The 21,557-nt window shown below is 41.5% G+C and overlaps 1 protein-coding gene across 1 annotated transcript in view; it reads left to right on the plus strand.

Moving 5' to 3' along the window:
- The window catches only part of KPNB1 (karyopherin subunit beta 1), a 37,799-nt gene extending 23,999 nt beyond the window's left edge, over positions 1-13,800 (plus strand). Inside the window, exons 15-22 of the mRNA XM_007530013.3 lie at positions 1,424-1,568; positions 5,199-5,281; positions 6,023-6,130; positions 7,967-8,110; positions 8,211-8,316; positions 9,100-9,214; positions 9,979-10,140; positions 10,730-13,800. Coding sequence (XP_007530075.1) covers positions 1,424-1,568; positions 5,199-5,281; positions 6,023-6,130; positions 7,967-8,110; positions 8,211-8,316; positions 9,100-9,214; positions 9,979-10,140; position 10,730 — 864 coding nt within the window. The 3' untranslated portion in view covers positions 10,731-13,800. The remainder of the gene's footprint in view (positions 1-1,423; positions 1,569-5,198; positions 5,282-6,022; positions 6,131-7,966; positions 8,111-8,210; positions 8,317-9,099; positions 9,215-9,978; positions 10,141-10,729) is intronic.
- The last annotated feature ends 7,757 nt before the right edge of the window (positions 13,801-21,557 follow it).

Here is a 21,557-nt window from a genome sequence, read left to right on the forward strand (position 1 = left end):
GCAAAGCACAAGTATCAGCGTACCCAGCCCGGTTTGAGCCCCCGGCTCCCCACCTGTAGGGTGGTCGCTTCACAACTGGTGAAGCAGGTCTATAGGTGTCTTTCTATTCCCCTCTGTCTTCCCTTCCTCTCTCCATTTCTCTCTGTCCTATTCAACAACATCAATAACTACAACAACAATAAATAATACAAGGGCAACAAAAGGGAATAAATAAATAACGATATATTTTTTTAAAGAATATATATGTAGGGAGTCGGGCAGAAGCTCAGTGGGTTAAGCACACGTGCAAAGCACAGGGACCAACATAATGATCCCGGTTCCAACCCCTGGCTCCCCAACTGTAGGGAGGTCACTTCACGAGCCGTGAAGCAGTTCTGCAGGTGTCTTTCTCTCCCCGTCTTCCCCTCTTGTCTCCATTTCTCTCTGTCCTATCCAACAACGACAATAATAACTACAAAAATATGGATGTGAGGGCGATCTGTCACCCCATTAATCGCCAGGGTTGATTCAGCTGATCTGGCTGGCTAGGCGGGTGTCCCGTTCCTCTTTCACCGCTGCGCGCTCGGTTGAAGAGGACAGCCTTCCCTGAGTAGAGACGGACCGGTCTTCCGGTCAAGGGTATATGAGTAGCTGCATTCCCCTGATAGAACCTCCAAACAAAAATAAAAAAGGTCGACAAAAGAGAATAAATACATTTTTTTTAAAAAAAGAACATATATGTGTGCACTAAAATATGTATCACATTATCTTCTATTATCCATTGAAGCAGCAGTTGTTGAAAGTTTTATATTACAGTTGATATCATTTATAGTGTCTAGTTTTGACAGTGGGCTATTTTCCTAAGTGGTGACTGGGAGAGCTTTAATGTCATTCCTTACTTGGAAGGCCAACACTACATTTACCCATCAGACAAAACACAGGGATGCTCAGTAGCATTGGAATGAATTAATGGAGATAAGATTTGAGAAATAGTGAATTTAGAGGAGTCAAGTTTGGTTTCATTTCTATCAAGGCTTTTTTTCTTGAGAATCTGTAAAATGTGTTATGGTATAGAAAAGGCTGCTTTAAGAAAAAGAGAAATCTCATGTGGTCTTTCCTAAACCTGAAATAATTTAACTGTCATTCTGCTAAGATGGATATATAGATGGTATTGGAGGAAATTTTTCAGGCAAATTAAGTGCAGAGGAGATAATTTCTTGTTTTATGCATGATAGAAGATCATCATGTGTTCTGAGCTAAGAAATAAGAGAGTTGTATTTTAAATTTGGATGTTTTGTTGCACATGACTTGTACTGTCAAAAATATTTGACACACACATCTTTTTTTTACCCCTTCAGAGAATTTACTTGACTAAGAAAAAGATGTGGTATTCTGATTGGAAGGTTTAGAATTAACAAATCCTGAATTCTTACTCATTTCACAGAATGTTCTCCGGAAAGTGCAACATCAAGATGCTTTACAGATCTCTGATGTGGTCATGGCCTCCCTGTTAAGAATGTTCCAAAGCACAGCTGGATCTGGAGGAGTGCAGGAGGATGCCCTAATGGCTGTTGGCACACTGGTAGAAGGTCAGTGAGCAAAAACTAGACAGGGAATGTGTTTAAAAAGCAAGACTTTCAAAAACCATAAAATGTTGACTGTAAAGAAGCACAGTTGGACAGGGGTAGATAGCATAATGGATATGCAAAGAGACTCGTAAACCTGAGGCTTTGAAGTCCCAGAGTCCCCTACACCACCATAAACCAGAGCTGCTCAGTGCTTTGTTAAAACCAAAAGTATAGTCCAGGGGCCAGGCGGTGATGCTCTTGGTTAAATGCTCATATTACAGTGCATAACAACCCAGGTTCAAGCCCACTTCCCATGTGAAAACTCTCAATCTCACCTGTATAACTAGTGGTTTGAGCTGATTGGGCTCTGGTCCTTCTAAGATAGAACCAAAAGCCATCACTGCTGCATCCCGGTACCGCCAATCAGGGTTCTTGATGTGTTCTTTAATGAAGGGAAGGACGTGTGGGACAATATCATCTTCACAACAGGTGGCCAGAAGCATGAGGCATACCCCTGCTGCTTTGCAGGGGTTCCAGTCATCATCATCATCATTTTCATCCTGCAAGACAGTGGTACCAGTTATTTTTCTATAAGGTTCACTTATATATATTTCTTAAAAAGTTATTTTTAGGAGAATATAGAGGACAGGAAAGGGAGACTAGTGTCACTTGCCTCTGGCATTTAGGCTGCTGAAGATCAAACTGGCAGCCCTAAGCTTGCAGAGTCAAAGGATCAACTAATTGGTACTATGTGAGATAACAAAAAGTAAAATATAGAATTTTGCAGCATGACTCTAATTATGTAAAAATCCAAGAAACATCAGTTAAACTAAGGCACTGTTCTGACTGCTCCTTAACTTAGACTTTCAAGTGACCATTCAAATTATAATGCTCTAGTAAACTAAAGTCCTGATCCAGCCCAAAAGGTGGCATGGTAACCAGAGCATTGCACTATCAAGCATGAGATTCCTACCATTACATGTGCCAGTCAGTGATCCTCTGGTTTTCTACTGACTCTCTCTCACAAACAAATCTAAAAGAAATAAACATTCTTATAGGGTCCAGAAGGCTGTGCAGTACCAGGGCCTTGGATTCTCAAGCATGGGATTCTGAGTTCAAATCTCAGTATCCCATGTGTCCAAATGATAGGCTGGTTCTTGTCCTTCCTCAACCCTCACATTAACACACACACACACACACACACACACACACACACACACACACACACACACACACACACACACACACTTTCTAGTAAAAATGCCATGGTCAAAACAAAACAAAGACCTCGTAAGACTGAAAGGGGAGATGAAAATATAAGGAGACCTCAGTTCATTTCAGACCAAAAATACACCTCACTAACCTTCTGAGGCTGCTATGTTAATAGTCATGTTTCTTAAAAATAAATTACAGGGAGTCGGGCGGCAGTGCAGCTGCAGCGGGTTAAGCGCACATGGCACAAAGGGAAAGGGCCGGCGTAAGGATCCCGGTTCGAGCCCCCAGCAGGGGAGTCGTTTCACAAGTGGTGAAGCAGGTCTACAGGTGTCTATCTTTCTCTCCCCCTCTGTCTTCCCCTCCTCTCTCCATTTCTCTCTGTCCTATCCAACAATCACATCAATAACAACAACAACAAGAAAATAAGGGCAACAAAAGGGAAAAATAAATATATTTTTTAAAAAAAGAATCAGCAGATATTCCTTCCATGTGTTGGACTCTTTCATTAGGATCAAATCCAGTCTCATCAATGTTCTAGAATTCCTGAAAATACTCCACATACCAATAATATTTAAGAGCCTAAAACAGGTACATCTCTCTCATGATAGTTTGGACAGCACTGTAGTACATCAGTATTGCTTTTTGCTCAAGCCTAAAATTCTGGGCAAGAGATAGATCACCACGTACGGTGCTTACACCCCCATGCGTGTGACCCAGAATCAAGTCACAGCACCTTGTGGGTAATGCCACTGCAAGGGAGGAAGCTTCAGTGCTGTAGCATCTCCCATGAATGACAAAGTAGCCCAGAAGAATGAAATCACAGGCATGTGCCATGCCCCAATTCCACAGACACACAAGAGACTGAAAAGCTCAGGCCGAGTTTCTCACAAACGCAGAGCCCAAGAAGTCCTATAGTTCCAGCTTAGGTGCCTATTCCTACCCGTAAACTGTTTGTTCCATAGCAAACCAACTGTTTATCTGGCTAAACAGGAAATAACTCACCTGTTTAGTTAGTGTCTGTGTGAGGATTGGAACCAGGTACTGTAGTGCTCCTTTGGCATAAAACTTGCTGGTGTGCTCAGGAGGCCGCCCTTGTTCTGCTGCCTGAGGAGAAACATCAAATGACTTCTGAACGATAGCAAACAAGCTATGATACTAAAGGTATACAAAGAGAGCTACCCAGGGGTAGCTGAGGATTCAACCTGGGACTTTGGAGCCTCACACATGAGGATCTGTTTGCATAATCACTATGCTGTCTCCCCACCCCTGTCTTATTAACTGGAGCTTGAGCCAGTTCAAAACTTGATTTAAATATTTTGGAAAACATTAATTATAAAGAAAGGAGAGGGAACTAGAACATCACTCTGACATGTGGCAGGGATTGAACTTCAGATCTCATGATTATAAGTCAGGTACCTCCTGGCCTCCTCACTACTCTATTGGAGTTTGGTTTCTGTCAAGGATGAAAGAAGCAAAAGCTATTTTTTCTGGCTCTTGGTGACTTCTGGTCAAGGTTGCAATATTTTTGGTTCAATTAACACATCAAATCCCTGTTAAAGGAGAGAATGTAATGAGTGAATTCTTAACAATGAATTGATCATTTGGTTATTTGTCTTGACTATGCAAAATTGCTTTGGGGAAGCATAACTAACTTTAGGTTTTTTGAAGGATCATTAAAAGACATATTAAAGCGTACTTTAGAAACCTGGAATGCTTCTTCAGTGCTTACCTTTAATGTGTATTACTAAGTCCATTACCTAAGGACTGCCCCCCTGAGGAGCAGACCTATTTCTAGCACAGAGAACACATGTCCAGCTGGTCTGGTAACACGTGACCAATCTGAAAGGGTACAGAAGTTCTTTTTTGACTGGGAAGGGCTGGTTTGGATACTGAAGTTCGCTGTTGCTTTCCTGAATGGCTCATTAATTCTTTGATGGAATTGCCTAGAGATCATATTTTGAAACCGATTTAAGAGAGCAAGAGACTGTTTGTTTTTAATAGAAGCAGAGAGTAAAAGAGACCACAAATCTAAAGCTTCCTTTAATGCCATGAAGCCCAGGCTCAATCTTGGCTTGTGCACGTGGCAAAGCAGAGCACTATCCAAGTGAACTACTAATATTTCGTTGGTCCAACAGGGCATTTTATTTAATGAGAAGGTGGATGTTAGCTGGCTCAGCTAATTCAGAATTAACCTTGACACTTTCCTTGAGGGACATTCAGGTTTGTTTGCTTTTGCAGTCAGATCAAAGTTTTGCTCTGGAGATTTTTTGTAGGGCAGAAGAGTTAGGCCCTTTCAACTGTTAGGAATTTGGCTTTTCTGTCTTATGATAAAATCCACTACAGTTAAGTATAGTGGATGCATTTTTGAGAGAACTAGGGTGGTTGGTTTTTCTCACTTTGATACCATGTCGGTGCTAATTGATTATTCTTTTACAGTATTGGGTGGTGAATTCCTAAAGTACATGGAGGCTTTTAAACCTTTTCTTGGCATTGGGTTGAAGAACTATGCTGAGTACCAGGTAAGCCATGCTTTTCAAATAATTATATTTCCATTTGATATTAAAATACTTTAAAAAATTTTTTTTTATTTAAGAAAGGATCAATGAACAAAACCATAAGGTAGGAGGGGTACAACTCCACACAATTCCCACCACCCAATCTCCATAACCCACCCCCTCCCCTGATAGCTTTCCCATTCTCTAGCCCTCTGGGAGCATGGACCCAGGGTCATTGAGGGTTGCAGAAGGTAGAAGGTCTGGCTTCTGTAATTGCTTCCCTGCTGAACATGGGCGTTGACTGGTCGGTCCACACTCCCAGTCTGCCTCTCTCTTTCCCTAGTAAGGTGTGTCTCTGGGGAAGCTGAGCTCCAGGACACATTGGTGGGGTTGTCTGTCCAGGGAAGTCTGGTTGGCATCCTGGTGGCATCTGGAACCGTTTCCAGGAGATGTGGTCGGAGCTCAGCCACTAGCAGCTTCTCAGTCCACCATCTTCCGGGAAAACCCTCCTTTTTTTTTTTTTTTTAACGCAAGCACTGCTCAGCTCTGGCTTGTGATGTAGGAGATTAAACTTGAGACTTCGAAGCCTCAGACATTAGTCTCTTTTTCATAACTATCTCCTCTGTTCCATATTTTTCTATAGAGAATAAGATATTCTACAATACTGAGTCACTACAGATGACAAAGGACCAAAAACTTTTTTTTTTTTAAACCTCTTCAGGCAGCCTTTTCTGTTTGGGAAATCATTTTCTTGATTCTTTGCAGGTTTGTTTGGCAGCTGTGGGCTTGGTGGGTGACTTGTGTCGAGCCCTGCAATCCAACATCTTGCCTTTCTGTGATGAGGTGATGCAGCTGCTGCTGGAGAACTTGGGGGTGAGTTATTGGCGATACTTAGCTAATCTGCCGATGCTTGAAGAAGGTGTTGAGAAATGGTTAGTCAAAGTTTGTGGTAACTGTTAACTTCCCAGAACATTGGCTGTGTGCTTTTGAAGGAGGGAGAAAGTAGTTTTTACAAGGTGACTCTAAAGTAAAATCCTAATGTTAGTTAAAGGATTGTATGCCTGGTGCGTGGGAAGAGGTGAGTATTGACTAGTAAAGTACATTGACAAAGTAAGTACATGATCTAGACATAGCCACTGTTAATTTTTGCATTTATCTCTTAAGGTCTATTTTTAATTAAAAAAAACTGTATTATTGGATAGAGACAGAAATTGAGAGGGATGGGGAGACAGATACCTGCAGTCCTGCTTCACCACTTGTGATGCTTTCCCCCACCAGGTGGGGACCTGGCCCTTCCTTGGTCACTGTAATGTGAGTGCTTAATCAGGTGCACCACCACCTGGCCACCTTTTATGGTCTATATCAAACATTAGTGGGGGAAAGGTTTTTTTTTGGGGGGGTGGGGTGTGCCAACAAAATGAAGAGATTCATTAGGCAAAAGGCAGGAGATTAAGAGTACAAGGTTAGAAGCAGGCAGGCCAGTAGAGAAAGGCTGCAAACTAAGGTCAGATCTTGGGACTTCTAGGAGTTTACCTTTCCCTGCTCCCTCCAGTCCTCTTGGTTTTGAGTGTTTAATTCAGATACATGAGATGATGTTACATAGCGCATCTAGTTGCTTGCAACAGACCATAGTTTCTCAACTGACTTATTTATTTTTAACCCGAGCACTGCTCAACTCTGGCTTATGATGGTGCAGGGGATTAAACCTGGGACTTTGGAGCCTCAGGCATGAGAATCTCTTTGCATAACCATTATGCTATCTACCCCCACCCCTCAGCTGAATTTTTTTTTTCCCCCTCCAGGGTTATTGCTGGGCTTGGTGCCTGCACCATGAATCCACCGCTCCTGGAGGCCATTCCCCCCCCCCCCTTTTGTTGCCCTTGTAGCCTGTTGTGGTCATTATTGTTGATGTTTGTTGTTGGTTATCCAACAGAGAATGAAATGGAGAGAGGAGGGGAAGACAGAGAGGGGGAGAGAAAGAGAGACACCTGCATACCTGCTTCACCACCTGTGAAGCGACTCCCCTGCAGGTGGGGAACCGGGGGCTCGAACCGGAATCCTTACGCTGGTCCCTGCGCCTTGCACCACATACATTTAACCTACTGTGCCACCGCCCGACCCCTAAGCTGACTTTTTTAATCAGTTGTGTACTCTTCATCTTAGCTTCATACTTCCACATGGTCCTCTTCATGACTTGACCTCCATTACTGCCACAGGTCCTCTGCATCTTAGGGCTGTCTTCATTCTAACTGTATCTATAAGTGACGTTGGACAGGTTAGTCCAACTATTTGCTGACCAGGGGTGTTGGTCTTACCTAGAATTGGGATTCAAAGTCTCTGCCTACTTGATTCAGAGGCGGCGTGGACTCTTGGTTTGTAGCAGTTGGAACCTTGGTGTCATCATTTTGATGTAGTGGTGTTGTGGTCTGGTTATTATTTACATATATATATATTTTTTAACTCAGTCTTATTTTTGGGCAACCTTTATTTTAAAGATAGTTTTGGATAGAGATAGAAATTGAGAAGAGAGATGGGAAGATGAAGAGGGGGAGAGATAAAGAGGCACCTGCGGCACTGCTTCACCACTTGTAGGTGGGAACCAAGGGGATTGAACCCCAGTCCTTGCACACTTAGTGTGTGTGTGCATCACCACGTGGCCCCAACCTTTTTTTTACTCTATTAATTTTTTTCTTTGTTTTTCCTTATCAGAATGAGAATGTTCACAGGTCTGTCAAGCCACAGATTCTGTCAGTATTTGGTGATATTGCCCTTGCAATTGGTGGGGAGTTTAAAAAATACCTAGAAGTTGTATTGAATACTCTTCAGCAGGCCTCCCAAGCTCAGGTGGACAAGGTAAGTTTAATATTTAAGTTCACTGATTGGAGAAACAAAACATTGGGTGAATGTCCAACTAAAAACATGTGTCTGAAATTCTGTTGTTTGTCTCATACAGTCAGACTATGATATGGTGGACTATCTGAATGAGCTAAGAGAAGGATGCTTGGAAGCCTATACCGGCATTGTCCAGGGATTGAAGGGAGACCAGGAGAACGTACACCGTTGAGTATACAACACAATGTCCACTTAGCAAATGTGCTATGTCTTTCTGTAGCTTGCTTGTTGAAGGAACAGTAGAACAGTGTCCTACTGAAAAAGATTAGCTTTGGGATTCTGCTTCTCTCACATTTCTTGATTTTAGCAAGGGACAGTCTAGTAAGACTGCTAAAAAAAGGTATGGTAGGCTGGTGGGAGAGCTCACTTGGATATTGTACTGCTTTGCCATGTACTTGACCCAGGTTCAAGTCTGGTGCCCATCACACTGACGGAAGCTTTGGTGCTATGGTCTCCTTTTCTCTGTCTCAAAGAAAAGGAAAAGATATGGCAGGGACTGGAAGACAGTTTACTTAGTAAGGTTTTGCCATGGATAGTACTACATGGTCAACAACAATGCATGGCAGTTGTTGAACTTGTGCACAGACCCCTTACCCACCCATTCTCTGTGCTACTGAAGAATTGAGAGGTCAGATTCCCTCTGTCTACTGCCTCATATTTTTACTATTGATTGGTGAAATGTTTGTGCTTGAATCCCTTTGAGATCACAAGCTTAGAGGAAATGGTTTAATTGGTTCGTAAGGAGAGGAATATTTACCTTTTCCATAAGTGTGAAGTAATATACTTCAATCTGAGAAGAATGGACATATATGTAATGCATGTACATGCCATTAGTTTCCTCTTGAACTTGCTTGAGTGGGGTAGGACAGAATATTTGGAAATTTTGCATTGGGTGTATTCATGTCAAATAAGGGATGACTTCATCAAACTTAATTTCTTTTTTTAACTAGCGGATGTAATGCTGGTACAACCCAGGGTAGAATTTATTCTGTCTTTCATTGACCACATTGCTGGAGACGAAGATCACACCGATGGAGTAGTAGCTTGTGCTGCTGGACTGATAGGGTAGGTTATATAATCTATTGCAATAAATGAACAGACTTGTGGAAAATGAGACATTAGCAAAGTATTAAAATTTCACTTTTTAACAGAACCTGTGTATCTGTTTTGTGTTTTCACAAATAGTTAATTACAGGCCTTATTTCTGACCCATCAGGTTTCTAATTTCCACTAGACACTTGTGAAGGGATTCTAGCAGGTTTGAAAACTGTCAGATTTATGTGTATTTTATGTGTATTTTTTTAAAAATATATATTTTATTTGTGGAAAGATAGGAAGAGAGAGAAAGAACCAGACATCACTCTGGCACATGTGCTGCCGAAGATCGAACTCAGGACCTCATGCTTGAGAGTCCAAAGCTTTAGCACCACGCCACCTCCTGGACCACACTTATGTGTATTTTAATCTTGGTTAATTATCTCTGCTGCTCATCCCCATCTGCAAGGGGGTAGCTTCACAGGCAGTGAAGCAGGTCTGCAAGTATCTTATTCTCTATCTCTTCTTCCCCTCTCAGTTTCTTTGTTCTTTCAAATAAAATGGGAAAAACAAAACAAAAAAGGAATAAATGGCCAGGCGGAAGTATTGCATTTGCCCTTTATTTTAATTTTTAACTGGATAGAGACAGCCAGAAATTGAGAGGGAAGGAATAATAGGGGTGAGGTTTTGGGAGGGCAGGGGAATATAGTATAATGGTTCTCAGGTTTAGAAGGCTAAAACCATGATGCTACTGTATAGAACCAATAACATTCAGGTGTGTTTATTTTGTGCAGAGACTTATGTACAGCATTTGGGAAGGATGTACTGAAATTAGTAGAAGCTAGACCAATGATACATGAACTGTTAACTGAAGGACGGAGATCAAAGACTAGCAAAGCAAAAACCCTTGCTACGTGGGCAACAAAAGAACTGAGGAAACTGAAGAATCAGGCTTGGTAAGAGCTTGTTTCTACTCCCTCTTTACTTTCTTGGGAAGATGCGGGTTTTTTTTTTTTTTTTTAAGATTATTTTAACAAGGGCTTTCTTTTGGTGTGTGTTTTGTTGTTGTTGTTGTTTGTTTGTTTTGTACTCTTCTATACAAGTGCCTCTCAGCCAGGCCTCTGTCCCTCAGTCTTAACAGTAGTAGAAAGGTTACACAACTTCAGCCAAATATTTGATTCTTCATATTGGTGAAGAACAAAATGTACATAACTAGAATTCACCAAAATTTCCAAGACATTTTGGACCCTAATAGTAATTAATAATGACGTTTGCCTATAATTACTATCTTTTCTACTCTCTATTCCTTCCCTTGTCTTCTTTTCCTTTTGACTACAGTGCTTTTAGGCATTAGCCCTACTGAAGATAGGGTTCTCTGATTTTTTGCTTTGAAATATAGTTATATTTTCAGTTATCTTTATAGATCTCAATAAAATTGTTTGTGTTGTTTATACTTTTAGTTTCTTTCCTACCCCCTGATGTAGGTAGGTGGTAATGAGAACAGGTAGATGACAAAAGAGTGACCTTTTTTCCATCTGTTTTTAGATCCGTTACCATTGGGATGATAACCTGAGACCCCCACTGGAAATCTCCAATCTTTTGAAAAACCCGGAAGTGAGGAGTGTGCACGGATGCTGAATGTTTGGGAATGAGAGGATGAGTGAGTGAGGCTTGAAAACGCACCACATTGAAAATCCTGCCACAGCAGCAGCCGCAGCCACAACAGCAGCGCTGTTAGTGAGCTAAGTAAGCTCTGACTTGGTAGAAAACAATATTGGAAAAGAGAAAACAAACCGATGGATATACTTGTTCAAACGAGCTATCTCTTCCCAGGAGAGGCTAACACTAGCTTTTCTGTCTTTTTGGCCAGTGCCGAGAGGAATGACTGGTTTGGGAAACTAGAGGGACTGGGTTTAGCTGTGGTGCTGTGTTGAAAAAGGCAGCCTGGCCTTTGCTACTGATACGAAAGATGGAGCCTGGGTCTCAAGCCCACCTTTGGTGTACCTTTGCCACACGGTACCGAATAGGTGTCAGCTAGAAGGAGGGTGAAGGCTTCTTTACAGTCTGAGAATGAGTGTGTGTGAGTGAGGCGGTATCCACATTCTCAACTTCAAGTCATTACAGTTTCTTTTTCCCAGAAAAAAAAAAAGGGTTAGACATTGCATTTCATAAAACTAACTGAAGTTCTGTCTACTGATGCAGCACAAGAGATGTGTTTAAAAAAAAAAAGGAAAGACGCTCTTTAGGTTTTGTTTATTTTTAATTATCTTCTCGGGAAAACACTGACGAATGGTCAGAGCTCCCAACCTGATCTTTTCATCAAGGCGCCTTTCCTAATAATATGGTTCAACTGTGAATGTAGATGTGGGGGGTGGGGGTGGGGGTGGGGAAGAAAACTCTGGAGTTAGAGGATATAGAGGAAAAAATACAGTTGTTACAAATAAAGAATGCAGAAATCAAAACAAAGCCACAAAACCCAAATGAACCAAAATTTTTAAATGCTCAAAATTGGCAGCACAAAAGAGTTGTTCTCTCCTGATATGTATCGTGGCAGTCTGAGCACCCCCAGAAAATTGTGCCAAAGAATTTAGAAAACAGCTATACAATAAAATATATATACATACATATACACACACAAACAGCAAACTTCAGGTAACTATTTTGGATTGCAAACAAGGATAAATTTGTTCAAAAAAAAAAAACCTGATAAAATAACCATTTGGAAACTGCTTGGCCTTCTGTTCTCTTTTATTTGATTGACTACAATGTGGTATTGGTCTCTTGCTGCACTTCAAAACCAATTAGCAAAAAAAAAGGATATATATATATATATATATATAATAGGTATATATACACAAATATATGTATACTAACTAGAATTCTTACGATGATGAAAAATGGCACTTGAAAAAGGTTATATTTTTCCACTGAAGTTAATTAATAAAATGGTGTCAAAAACATTCCCCTTGGTCACACACTTTAATATTTTTTTAAAGTGTGATGTGCTGTGGTTTCCATAAATCAGACTTAATTATTTTTCGTATTATAAGGAACAGGGCACTCTGAATTTTGGTTTTAGACTCAGCAATAAGAAGGGATGTTGGTGAGCTTTGATCCCCTTTTGGTTTTACAGCTACTAGGAGTTTTTGCTGGCATTTTGACCATGCTACTTTCAAAAACACCAAGGAAGGTTTTTAATCACTTCCTGGTATCTCGAAGATTGAAGAAATGAGATTAGATTCCTATTTTCATTTCCATCTAAGGAAATGTGGGCTTATGGTTTTCTCTTTCCTATTCCCCCTCTTTGTCCAAGCCCTCCATTCATATGTGGGATTAGCTCAGTTTGCCCATCCATATGGCAGCATCTCCAATAGCTCTTGTACAGGGTATCAGATATTGTGCCTTTCAGTGCCAGGTTCAAAGTCAAGTGCCGATCTATGAACCAGTGTACATACACACACACACACACACACACACACACACACACACAGCCAGGTGTTTGAAGGAGAGATGCTCCATTGTGAATAAATAGCTCCAGTCAGCTCCTTCCTTAGTCTTAAATTTTAAGAGGTCTGGTCTGGCCTTTTAAATGCCTTGTTTAAATTTTAGTTCTGTTCTTTGAGGGAGAGGGTGATAATACTAACCATTCCTGAGAGAGATGGGCTGGTCAGGGATTTGGGGGAGGGGCAGGAATATTGGGGAGAAAAAAAAATCTGATCATTCCTCAGTGCTACCCATTTCTGTCCTATGTGGGCTGCTTAGCTAGACAGCAGGAGAATAAAGTACATCAAGAACCATAATGAAAACAAAACCTTCCGTGTGTATTGTCATGTTTTGTTCCAGGGAAGCAGTTGACAAGTGCTGTTATTAATCTCATTGAGTGATGCAGAGGAGGAAAATGGGGTAGTTGGGTTGTGGTCTTGTACACTATTACTCTGCACTGGCTATGCATTTAATCCTCTTTCCTAGAACCTTTGGTTCTAGTGGGTTTTCCATAGTCTGGGTATTTATTCTTAATTGATTGTACCACCTAGACAATGGGATGCAAGATTATTCTGTTCACTCACTATTTGGGCCTTCCTCACCCTAGTCTTGGCACATTCCTACAAGAATGTTGTTACCGTCTGCTTGGGAAAATGTCAGTGCAAATGTGAAGATATGGGCATCAGACTAGGCTTTAGTTTGCCATACATGGCAGGTGCCTATATCAGTTACAGTTACCTTTATTAATTTGGCTTTTCATTTTTCCCAGCTCCCCTCTGTTGAAATGTTGAATTTTGACTGTCAGGCAACTGTTAATATTTTGCCTTAGGGACTTGAGAAAGGGAGGGGGAATTGCTCAGTATAGTGTTTTCACTTTTAGAACCAGGTAATCTAGTTATTCTACTTAAGTGTGTTAGTCCAACTTTAAGAGAAATCCAAACTCCATCAGCTTATGATAGTATCTTGGTTTTTGAAACAATTTCAATCTGTAATTGGCATTCAGAATGCCTTTGGCATGCCAGTCTGTGATGGCATTAAAGACCTGTTAAAACACTTGAGCCCAACTTTATTAACAAAAACTGATACCACCACCTTTATCTTCTAAATAAAGTCCGCTTTATTTTTATTTTCAACATTTTGCTGCTTCATTTTTGGTTCCAGATGGTGTTACCTTGGAGGTGAAATATGAATGGTTGATTGAAAGAAGTTGGAGTGTGGTGGGTGTGTGTGTGGGTGTGTGTGTGTAGGTAGGGAAGACAGATCTGTCTTAAAAGATGGACTCCATGTAGTTTAATGTGTGAAGTATATAAAATTTCTACAAATGTAGTGGGAAAGTGGAGTCAAGATTTCCTGTTTGGAGAGGTTCTAAAACTCAAGCAGATTTTTTCAGGCTAATTTCCTGTTTGATGGCTCACCCAAAGTCTTGTTTACTTAGTGTGCAATTTCTGCTTCCACTTTTCAGTCCCAGAAATTTGTAGAGGTAAACACTAACTTTGGATTTAAGAAACTGGTCCTTTACCCTGTCCTGCTTATCAGAAATAGTGACACTCATAGTTCATGTTGGGCAAGTAAAATGGAGTGACCTTAATTTTCCTACCTTAGCCTCTATGTGGCTTTGTTTCTAATTATACACCTTGTCAAAATTTTAACATGCACAACCCATGTGTTAATGAATTATATACTTGTTACTATTGTACCCATATATTGTATAAGACACAAAACATTAAACAATTACATGAGGAATAAATAATAGTTACAATATCTTGTTTCTATACCCAGTTTTAGAATTTAGTAAGTTACAGAAGGTAACTTGTAATTCTTAAGAAACTGCATTAAGTCCCAAGCAATGACAAATCAAAACATTTTGCCATTAAAGCTGCACCTATAGGAAAAGAAAATACTAGTTCATTATTGAATGGTGGGGAGAATTTTTTTTTTCTCCCAAGGGGGTGGGGGAAATCCCAACCCCATCATCCTCATAACAGTTACGAGAGAGAAGAAAAGAACATAAAAAGGGCTGAGAGATAGCTTGCCCAGTAGAGACCTTAACCACCTGGGTTCAAGTCCTTGTAGCACAGGGGAGCTCCATGGGTGATAGAGTGGAGCTGAGAAGTCTTCAATCTCTAAATGGGAAAGTTAGGAGGCTGGGAAGATAGCATAATAGCTATGCAGAATGACTTTAGTATCTGACCCTCTGATGTCACAGGTTCAATCCCCAGCCCCACCATAAGCCAGAGCCAAGCAATGCTCTGGTTAAAATACATATAGCTACATATATATCCAGGAGACTACTCAGTGGGATAATGTGTGCTCAAGATCCTGGGGTCATTTCCTCGCTAAACACTGGAAAAAAGTACATTGGATTTAAAAGCATGAGGTCTGGGGTTCTAGCCAATGTTCCCATTTTTTTTCTTTATTTTCACTATGACCTTAATAGTCACTATTATTTTACTGATGAAAAAGGAAGAGCAGAAATGTTGGTTTATTAATCAGAATTCTGGAGCTCAAATTCAAACCAGATTTACCAGGTACCAAAAAACCAAGCTTTTCTCATTGTCCTAGACCGTCAGCACGTTAGTGATCTAAGGATCCATGTTTTATTTATCTATGATACTGTGATCCTTTTTAATATTTGAGAAGACAAAAATTAAGAGGGGGAGGGGGTATAGGGAGAGAGACCTGTAGTACTACTTAGTTGCTTATGAAGCTTCTCCCTGTTGCCCACCCCCTCCCACCCAGCCCTACAGGTGGGGACTGGCGGTTTGAACCTGGGTCCTTGTGCATGGTAGGTAACATGCACTTTGATGGTTCACTGCCCAGCTCCCATTCTGATGTTTTCAATGAACTGGCGACAGTAGGGTTTTCAGATTTGGACTTCAAGCTCTTTCATTCATTTGCTTGCTAAGTTTTGGCTGTTTGTTTTTAAGATTTATAGGAGCCAGCAAAATGTACTGGTTTACCATGTGCGTAACCCAAGTTCGTGTGCAGTCCAGGTTTCAGTCTGACCCCCATCACACTGGAGAAAACATCAGTGCTTTAATTTCTTTTCCTCTCTCTCTCTCTCTATCTGAATAAGTCAGCCTAGAGTAGTGAAACCCTGGAGATGACCAAAAAATAAATTAAACATACCTTTCACAAGATGTTGAGAGGGTAGGGAGGAGGGGGGAGACTGGTATATGTGGTACTAGGGATACATCTCAGGACCTTGTTAAGACCAGGGTTCTGTTGCTAAGCTACCTCCTGGACTACTAAAGTTTTATTTCATGAGAGTTGGAGAGAGATGAGTATTACTCTGACATATTCAGTGCCAGTGGTTGAACTCATGCGTGCAAATTCAGAATTTAACTGTCGCACCATCTCAAGAATCCAGGATTGTTCAGTTAACTTTGGGTAAACTGGAGGAATGAGAACAGAATTAGTAGTTTGTCGTTATATAGTGTCAATTTCATGCACTTAACAGATGCCAGGTTTGTAGTAAATAATAAAGGGTGGCCTGGGAGGTGTTGGACTCTTCAAGCATGAGGTCCTGAGTTCAACCCCCAGCAGCACGTGTACCAGAGTGATGTCTGATTCCTTCTTTCCTCCTATCTCTCTCAATAATAATTTTAAAAAGTAATAGAGATAGTTGACATTACTACTATAGATAAAGTGTTGGGCTTCTAAAGCATGAGGCCCTGAATTCAATTCCTGGCATCTCATGTGCCAGGTAGATAATCTGAGTCTCTTTTTTTCCATAAACTTTTTAAAAAAAATTTTAAGTTAGGGAGTCGGGCTGTAGCGCAGCGGGTTAAGCGCAGGTGGTGCAAAGCACAAGGACTGGCATAAGGATCCCGGTTCGAACCCCGGCTCCCCACCTGCAGTTGAGTCGCTTCACAGGCGGTGAAGCAGGTCTGCAGGTGTCTATCTTTCTCTCCTCCTCTCTGTCTTCCCCTCCTCTCTCCATTTCTCTCTGTCCTATCCAACAACAACAACAATAATAACAACAACAATAAAACAACAAGGGCAACAAAAGGGAATAAATAAATAAAATATTTAAAAAAAAAGAAAAAAAAAATTTTAAGTTAGCTGACACTGTAAGATAGGCAACATTTTAGATTAGTTTACAAGTGAATATACAAACACAAGAGGGAAGCAAATGGGGGGCTAAGAATCTTAGAATCTTTTGAGACTGCTCAAAGTGCTGCAGTCTAGCAAGCAGTGCTTACTTCAAGCTGTGCTTGTCCCACTGGGTAACTGGAAGTCAGAGAAGGAGCAAACAAGCTGAGCTGTTGCCTCAAGAAAGCTTACTGTCAACACTGGGAGTACCCTAAATGAAGTGGAATTAAATAGCAAGAATTTAATCTTTAGTCCAATTATGAGATCCATTGTTAACCTTTTGGCGTGTCAAACTTAAAAACTGGGTGTGTTTTGTGGCGTGTTTCCATAGAGTTAACTTTTCTCCCAGTTGTATTTGGAGCCATCTCCCAGAATTTCCACTTTGCTTTTCCCTCTAAACTGGAAGCTTTCAGGCACCAGGAATGGAGGAGGGAAAGACATTGGTGCCTGGTGGCCAGAAAGGCCACAGTGATGCTGAATAAGCTCCACATCTGAATTAACCCCAGTACTGTCAGCTGATCCTGGGCAGTGCAGCACTAGCAAAGTCTGCACTGTACCCTCTCCCAGAGGCTCCTGAACTGAGCTTTCCTCTCTGAATGGACCTTTCTGTCTAAAAGGAAAGTACCACTCAGTGTTGGCACCCCACCTGAGCTCTGGATGTAGAGGGGCAATTTGTCATTATCCTGAGGGGGAGGAAATTCAGAAATGTCTTTGAATATGCTTTCCATAGCAATGAACATTACCTACTTTTTTTTTTTTTTTTTTTTGCCTCCAGGGTTATTGCTGGGGCTCAGTGCCTGCACTACGAATCCACTGTGCTTGGAGGCTATTTTTCCCTTTTTTTGCCCTTGCATTTATTGTTGTTGTTGCTATTATTGTTGTTGTTGTCATTGCTGTCATTGTTGGATAGGATAGAGAGAAATGGAGAGAAGAGGGGGAGGAAGAGAGAGGGAGAGAAAGACACCTGCAGACCTGCTTCACCGCTTGTGAAGCGATCCACCTGCAGGTGGGGAGCCGGGGGCTCAAACCAGGAACTTTAATGCTGGTTCTTTTTTTTTTATATTTATTTATTTATTCCCTTTTGTTGCTCTTGTTGTTTTATTGTTGTAGTTATTATTGTTGTTATTGATGTCATTGTTGGATAGGACAGAAATGGAGAGGAGAGGGGAAGACAGGGGGAGAGAAAGATAGACACCTGCAGACCTGCTTCACTGCCTGTGAAGGGACTGACTCCCTTGCAGGTGGGGAGCCAGGGGCTCGAACCGGAATCCTTAAGCTGGTCCTTATGCTTCGTGCCACATGCGCTTAACCCGCCCGACTCCCCTTAATAGTGGTTCTTGCGTTTTGCGCCATGTGCGTTTAACCCACCCCCCCATTGTCTACTATTTTCTGAGCACTGCTATTGAAAACATTATGTGGTCTTTTGAGTATGATCCTGGGCAAATTTCCCAACATTTCTGACCTTCAGTTTCCTTGTCTGTAAAATTGGGATCGCAATAAAAGATAATTCACATAAAGTTATTTATTTTTATCATTAATCATTATTATTTTAAATATTTTAATATTTATTTTTCCTTTTGTTGCCCTTTTTTATTGTTGTTGTAGTTATTGTTATTGATGTTGTCATTAGAAAGGACTGAGAAATGGAGAGAGAAGGGGAAGACGGGGAGAGAAAGACAGACACCTGCTGACCTGCTTCACCGCCTGTGAAGCGACTACCCTGCAGGTGGGGAGCCGGGGTCTCGAACCAGGGATCCTTATGTCGGTCCTTCTGCTTTGTGCCATGTACGCTTAACCTGCTGCACTACTGCCTGACTCCCCTTATCATTATTTTTAAAGCACAGCACTGCTCAGCTCTGGCTTATAGTGATACTGGGGATTGATAACATTTATTTATTTATTCATTTATTTATTTACAGATTTTAATTTATTAACATAAGAAAGTGGGTGAATGAAAAGAACCATATTATCACTCTGGCACATGCAATGCAGTAAAACTAGTAACCTTGTTTTCTAGTAAAATGTTTTGTCCATTCTTTTACCTCTCAGGCTGGTTTTTTGTTTTTGTTTGCTTGTTTGCTTGGTGAGAAAGGGAGAAAGCCAGAGCATCACTCTGGCACATGTGCTATTGGAAAATGAACTCAGGACCCCAGGAGGACACGACACCTCATCCACTGCACCACCTCCTGAGCCAATGCACATAAAGTTATTTCTTTAGTTATTTTATTTCATTTTTAGTTATTTTATTCCCAAGCAAACCCTAATTTTGTTGTTTTTTGTTTATTTTTACCCTAGCACTGCTCAGCTTTAGCTTATGGTGGCACAGGGGACTGAACCTGGGACCTTGGAGCCTCAGGCATGGCAGTCTCGTTGCATAACCATTATGCTGTCTACCCCTGCTTGTTTATTTATTTTATTTTTTCTTGTACTAGAGCACTGTTCAACTCTGGCTTATGATGGTGCTGGGGATTGAACCCAGGATGTTGGAGCCTCAAGCACTAAAGACAACCATTATACTGTCTCCCCAGTTTGCAAACTAATTTTCTTTTTCCTCTCTGCCTTCCATCCTTTTTCTGCCTTATGGAAGCACAGGGGAAATTGAACCTGGGATTTCAGAGCCTAAGGCATGAAAGTTTTTTTTTTCTCCTCTAGGGTTATTGCTTGGTCTCAGTGTCTGTGCTACAAATCCACTGCTCCTGGAGGCTATTCTTTCCCTTTTGTTGCCCTTTTTTTTTTTTAATCGTCGTGGTTATTATTATTGCTGTCATTGTTGTTGAGTAGGACAGAGAGAAATCGAGGGAAGAGGGGAAGACAGGGAGACAAAGGCAGACCTGCTTCACTGCTTGTAAAGTGACCCCCCCCTGCAGGTGGGGAACTGGGGGTTCGAACTGGGGATCCCTACACTGGTCCTTGTGCTTTGCACCATGTGTGCTTAACCCACTGCGCTACTGCCTGGCCCCATGAAAGTTTTTTTGAATAGCCATTATGCTATTTCCCCCACCCAAACCCTAATTTTCTAAGTTCTAAAACTAGAGGATGAGAGTGGCACCCAGATCCTGCATTGTCATGTGTCTAATCAATTTTCCTGCCCGCCTGGTTCTATTTGAGTCATCTGGGTTTTATTTTGATTCAGTCTTTGCTGGCTGCTAATGCCACCTCCTACTCTTTTCAAGCTAGAATGGGACAGGAGACAAAGTCTTTATCCAGATCAAGAGTCCTAAGAGTCATAAGACAGTCTCCCTGATGGCTTCCAAGAAGGAAGCATGGAGATGAGACTTGGGCCCTGCTTTTGTGTTGGGAGTTGGGCGGTAGCTCAGCGGGTTAACGCAGGTGGCGCAAAGTGCAAGGACCGTCGTAAGGATCCCGGTTCTGGCCCCCGGGTCCCCACCTGCAGGGGAGTCCCTTCACAGGCAGTGAAGCAGGTCTGCAGGTGTCTGTCTTTCTCTCCCCCTTTCTGTCTTCCCCTCCTCTCTCCATTTCTCTCTGTCCTATCCACAACAATAACTACAACAATAAAACAGCAAGTGCAACAAAAGGGAATAAATAAATATTTAAAAAAAAAAATATATATATAGGGGCTAGGTGGTGGTGTACCTGGTTAAGTGCACACATTACAGTGCACAGGGACCCAGGTTCAAGCCCCTGGTCCCCACCTGCAGGGGGAAAGCTTCACGAGTGGTGAAGCAGGGCTGCAGGTGTCTCTCTCCTTATCTCTTTTTATTTTATTTATTTTCTTTTTCCCAGAGCACTGTTCAGCTCTGGCTTATGGTGATGCAGGAGATTGAACCTGGGTCTTTGGAGCCTCAGGCATGAGAGTCTCTTTGCATAACCATTATGCTATCTACCCCTGCCCTCTCTCCCTATCTCTCCCCTCTCTATTTCTCTCTATCCAATAGTAAGGAAAAAGAGAAAGATATTTTATACTGTGTGCCTGATCAGTTTTTCTGCCATGTCCCCATCTCCTCCAGCATTCACTCCTACCTCATTTCCCCTTTTATTGTCCCTGATTTTTAGCTTTCCCTCCCTCTGTCATAATAAGCCCTGAAAATATCATCCAGTTAAAAAGTTTCATTTATTTTATTTTAGATAGAGGCAGAGAGGTATAGAAGCAAAGAAAGTGACCCCACCTGCTGGGGGAAAGCTTTGCAAGTGGTGAAGCAGTGCTGCAGGTGTCTCCCTCTCTATTACCCCCTTCCCCCTTGATTTCTGACTGTCTTTATCCAATAAATAAATAAAAATTAAAAAAATTAAAAAGAAATGAAAACTTGTTTATTTAAAAAAAGGGGGGCCAGGTGGCGGCACACCTAGTTGAGCGCACATATTACAGTGCACGAGGACCCAGGTTCGAACCCCAAGTCCCCACCTGCAGGGGGAAAGCTTTATAAGAGGTGAAGCAGGTTTGCAGGTATCTCTCTGTCTCTCTCCTCTCTATCTCCCCTCTTCCTCTCAATTTTTGGCTGTCTCTATCCAATAAATAAATAAACATTAAAAAAAAAAAAAGAAACAGAGAAAGTGAAAGAGACCACAGCACTGAAGTTTTCTTCAATGTGGTGGGGTCGGGGTTTGAACTTGGGTCGCAGACATGGCAAAGCGGTGCACTAACCAAGTCAGCTATGTCACCACTCATGCATTTGCTTATCTTAGTTATTTATTAAAACTTACTATCTTTATTTATTTATTGGATAGAGGCAGCCAGAAATCGAGAGGGAAGGGAGATGTAGAGAGGGAGAGAGACACAGCACTGCTTCACTATTTGCAAAGCTTTCCCCCTGCAGGTGGGGACTTGGGGCTCAAA

This window comes from Erinaceus europaeus, chromosome 12 (assembly GCF_950295315.1).
Source record: "Erinaceus europaeus chromosome 12, mEriEur2.1, whole genome shotgun sequence".
NCBI lineage: Eukaryota > Metazoa > Chordata > Mammalia > Eulipotyphla > Erinaceidae > Erinaceus > Erinaceus europaeus.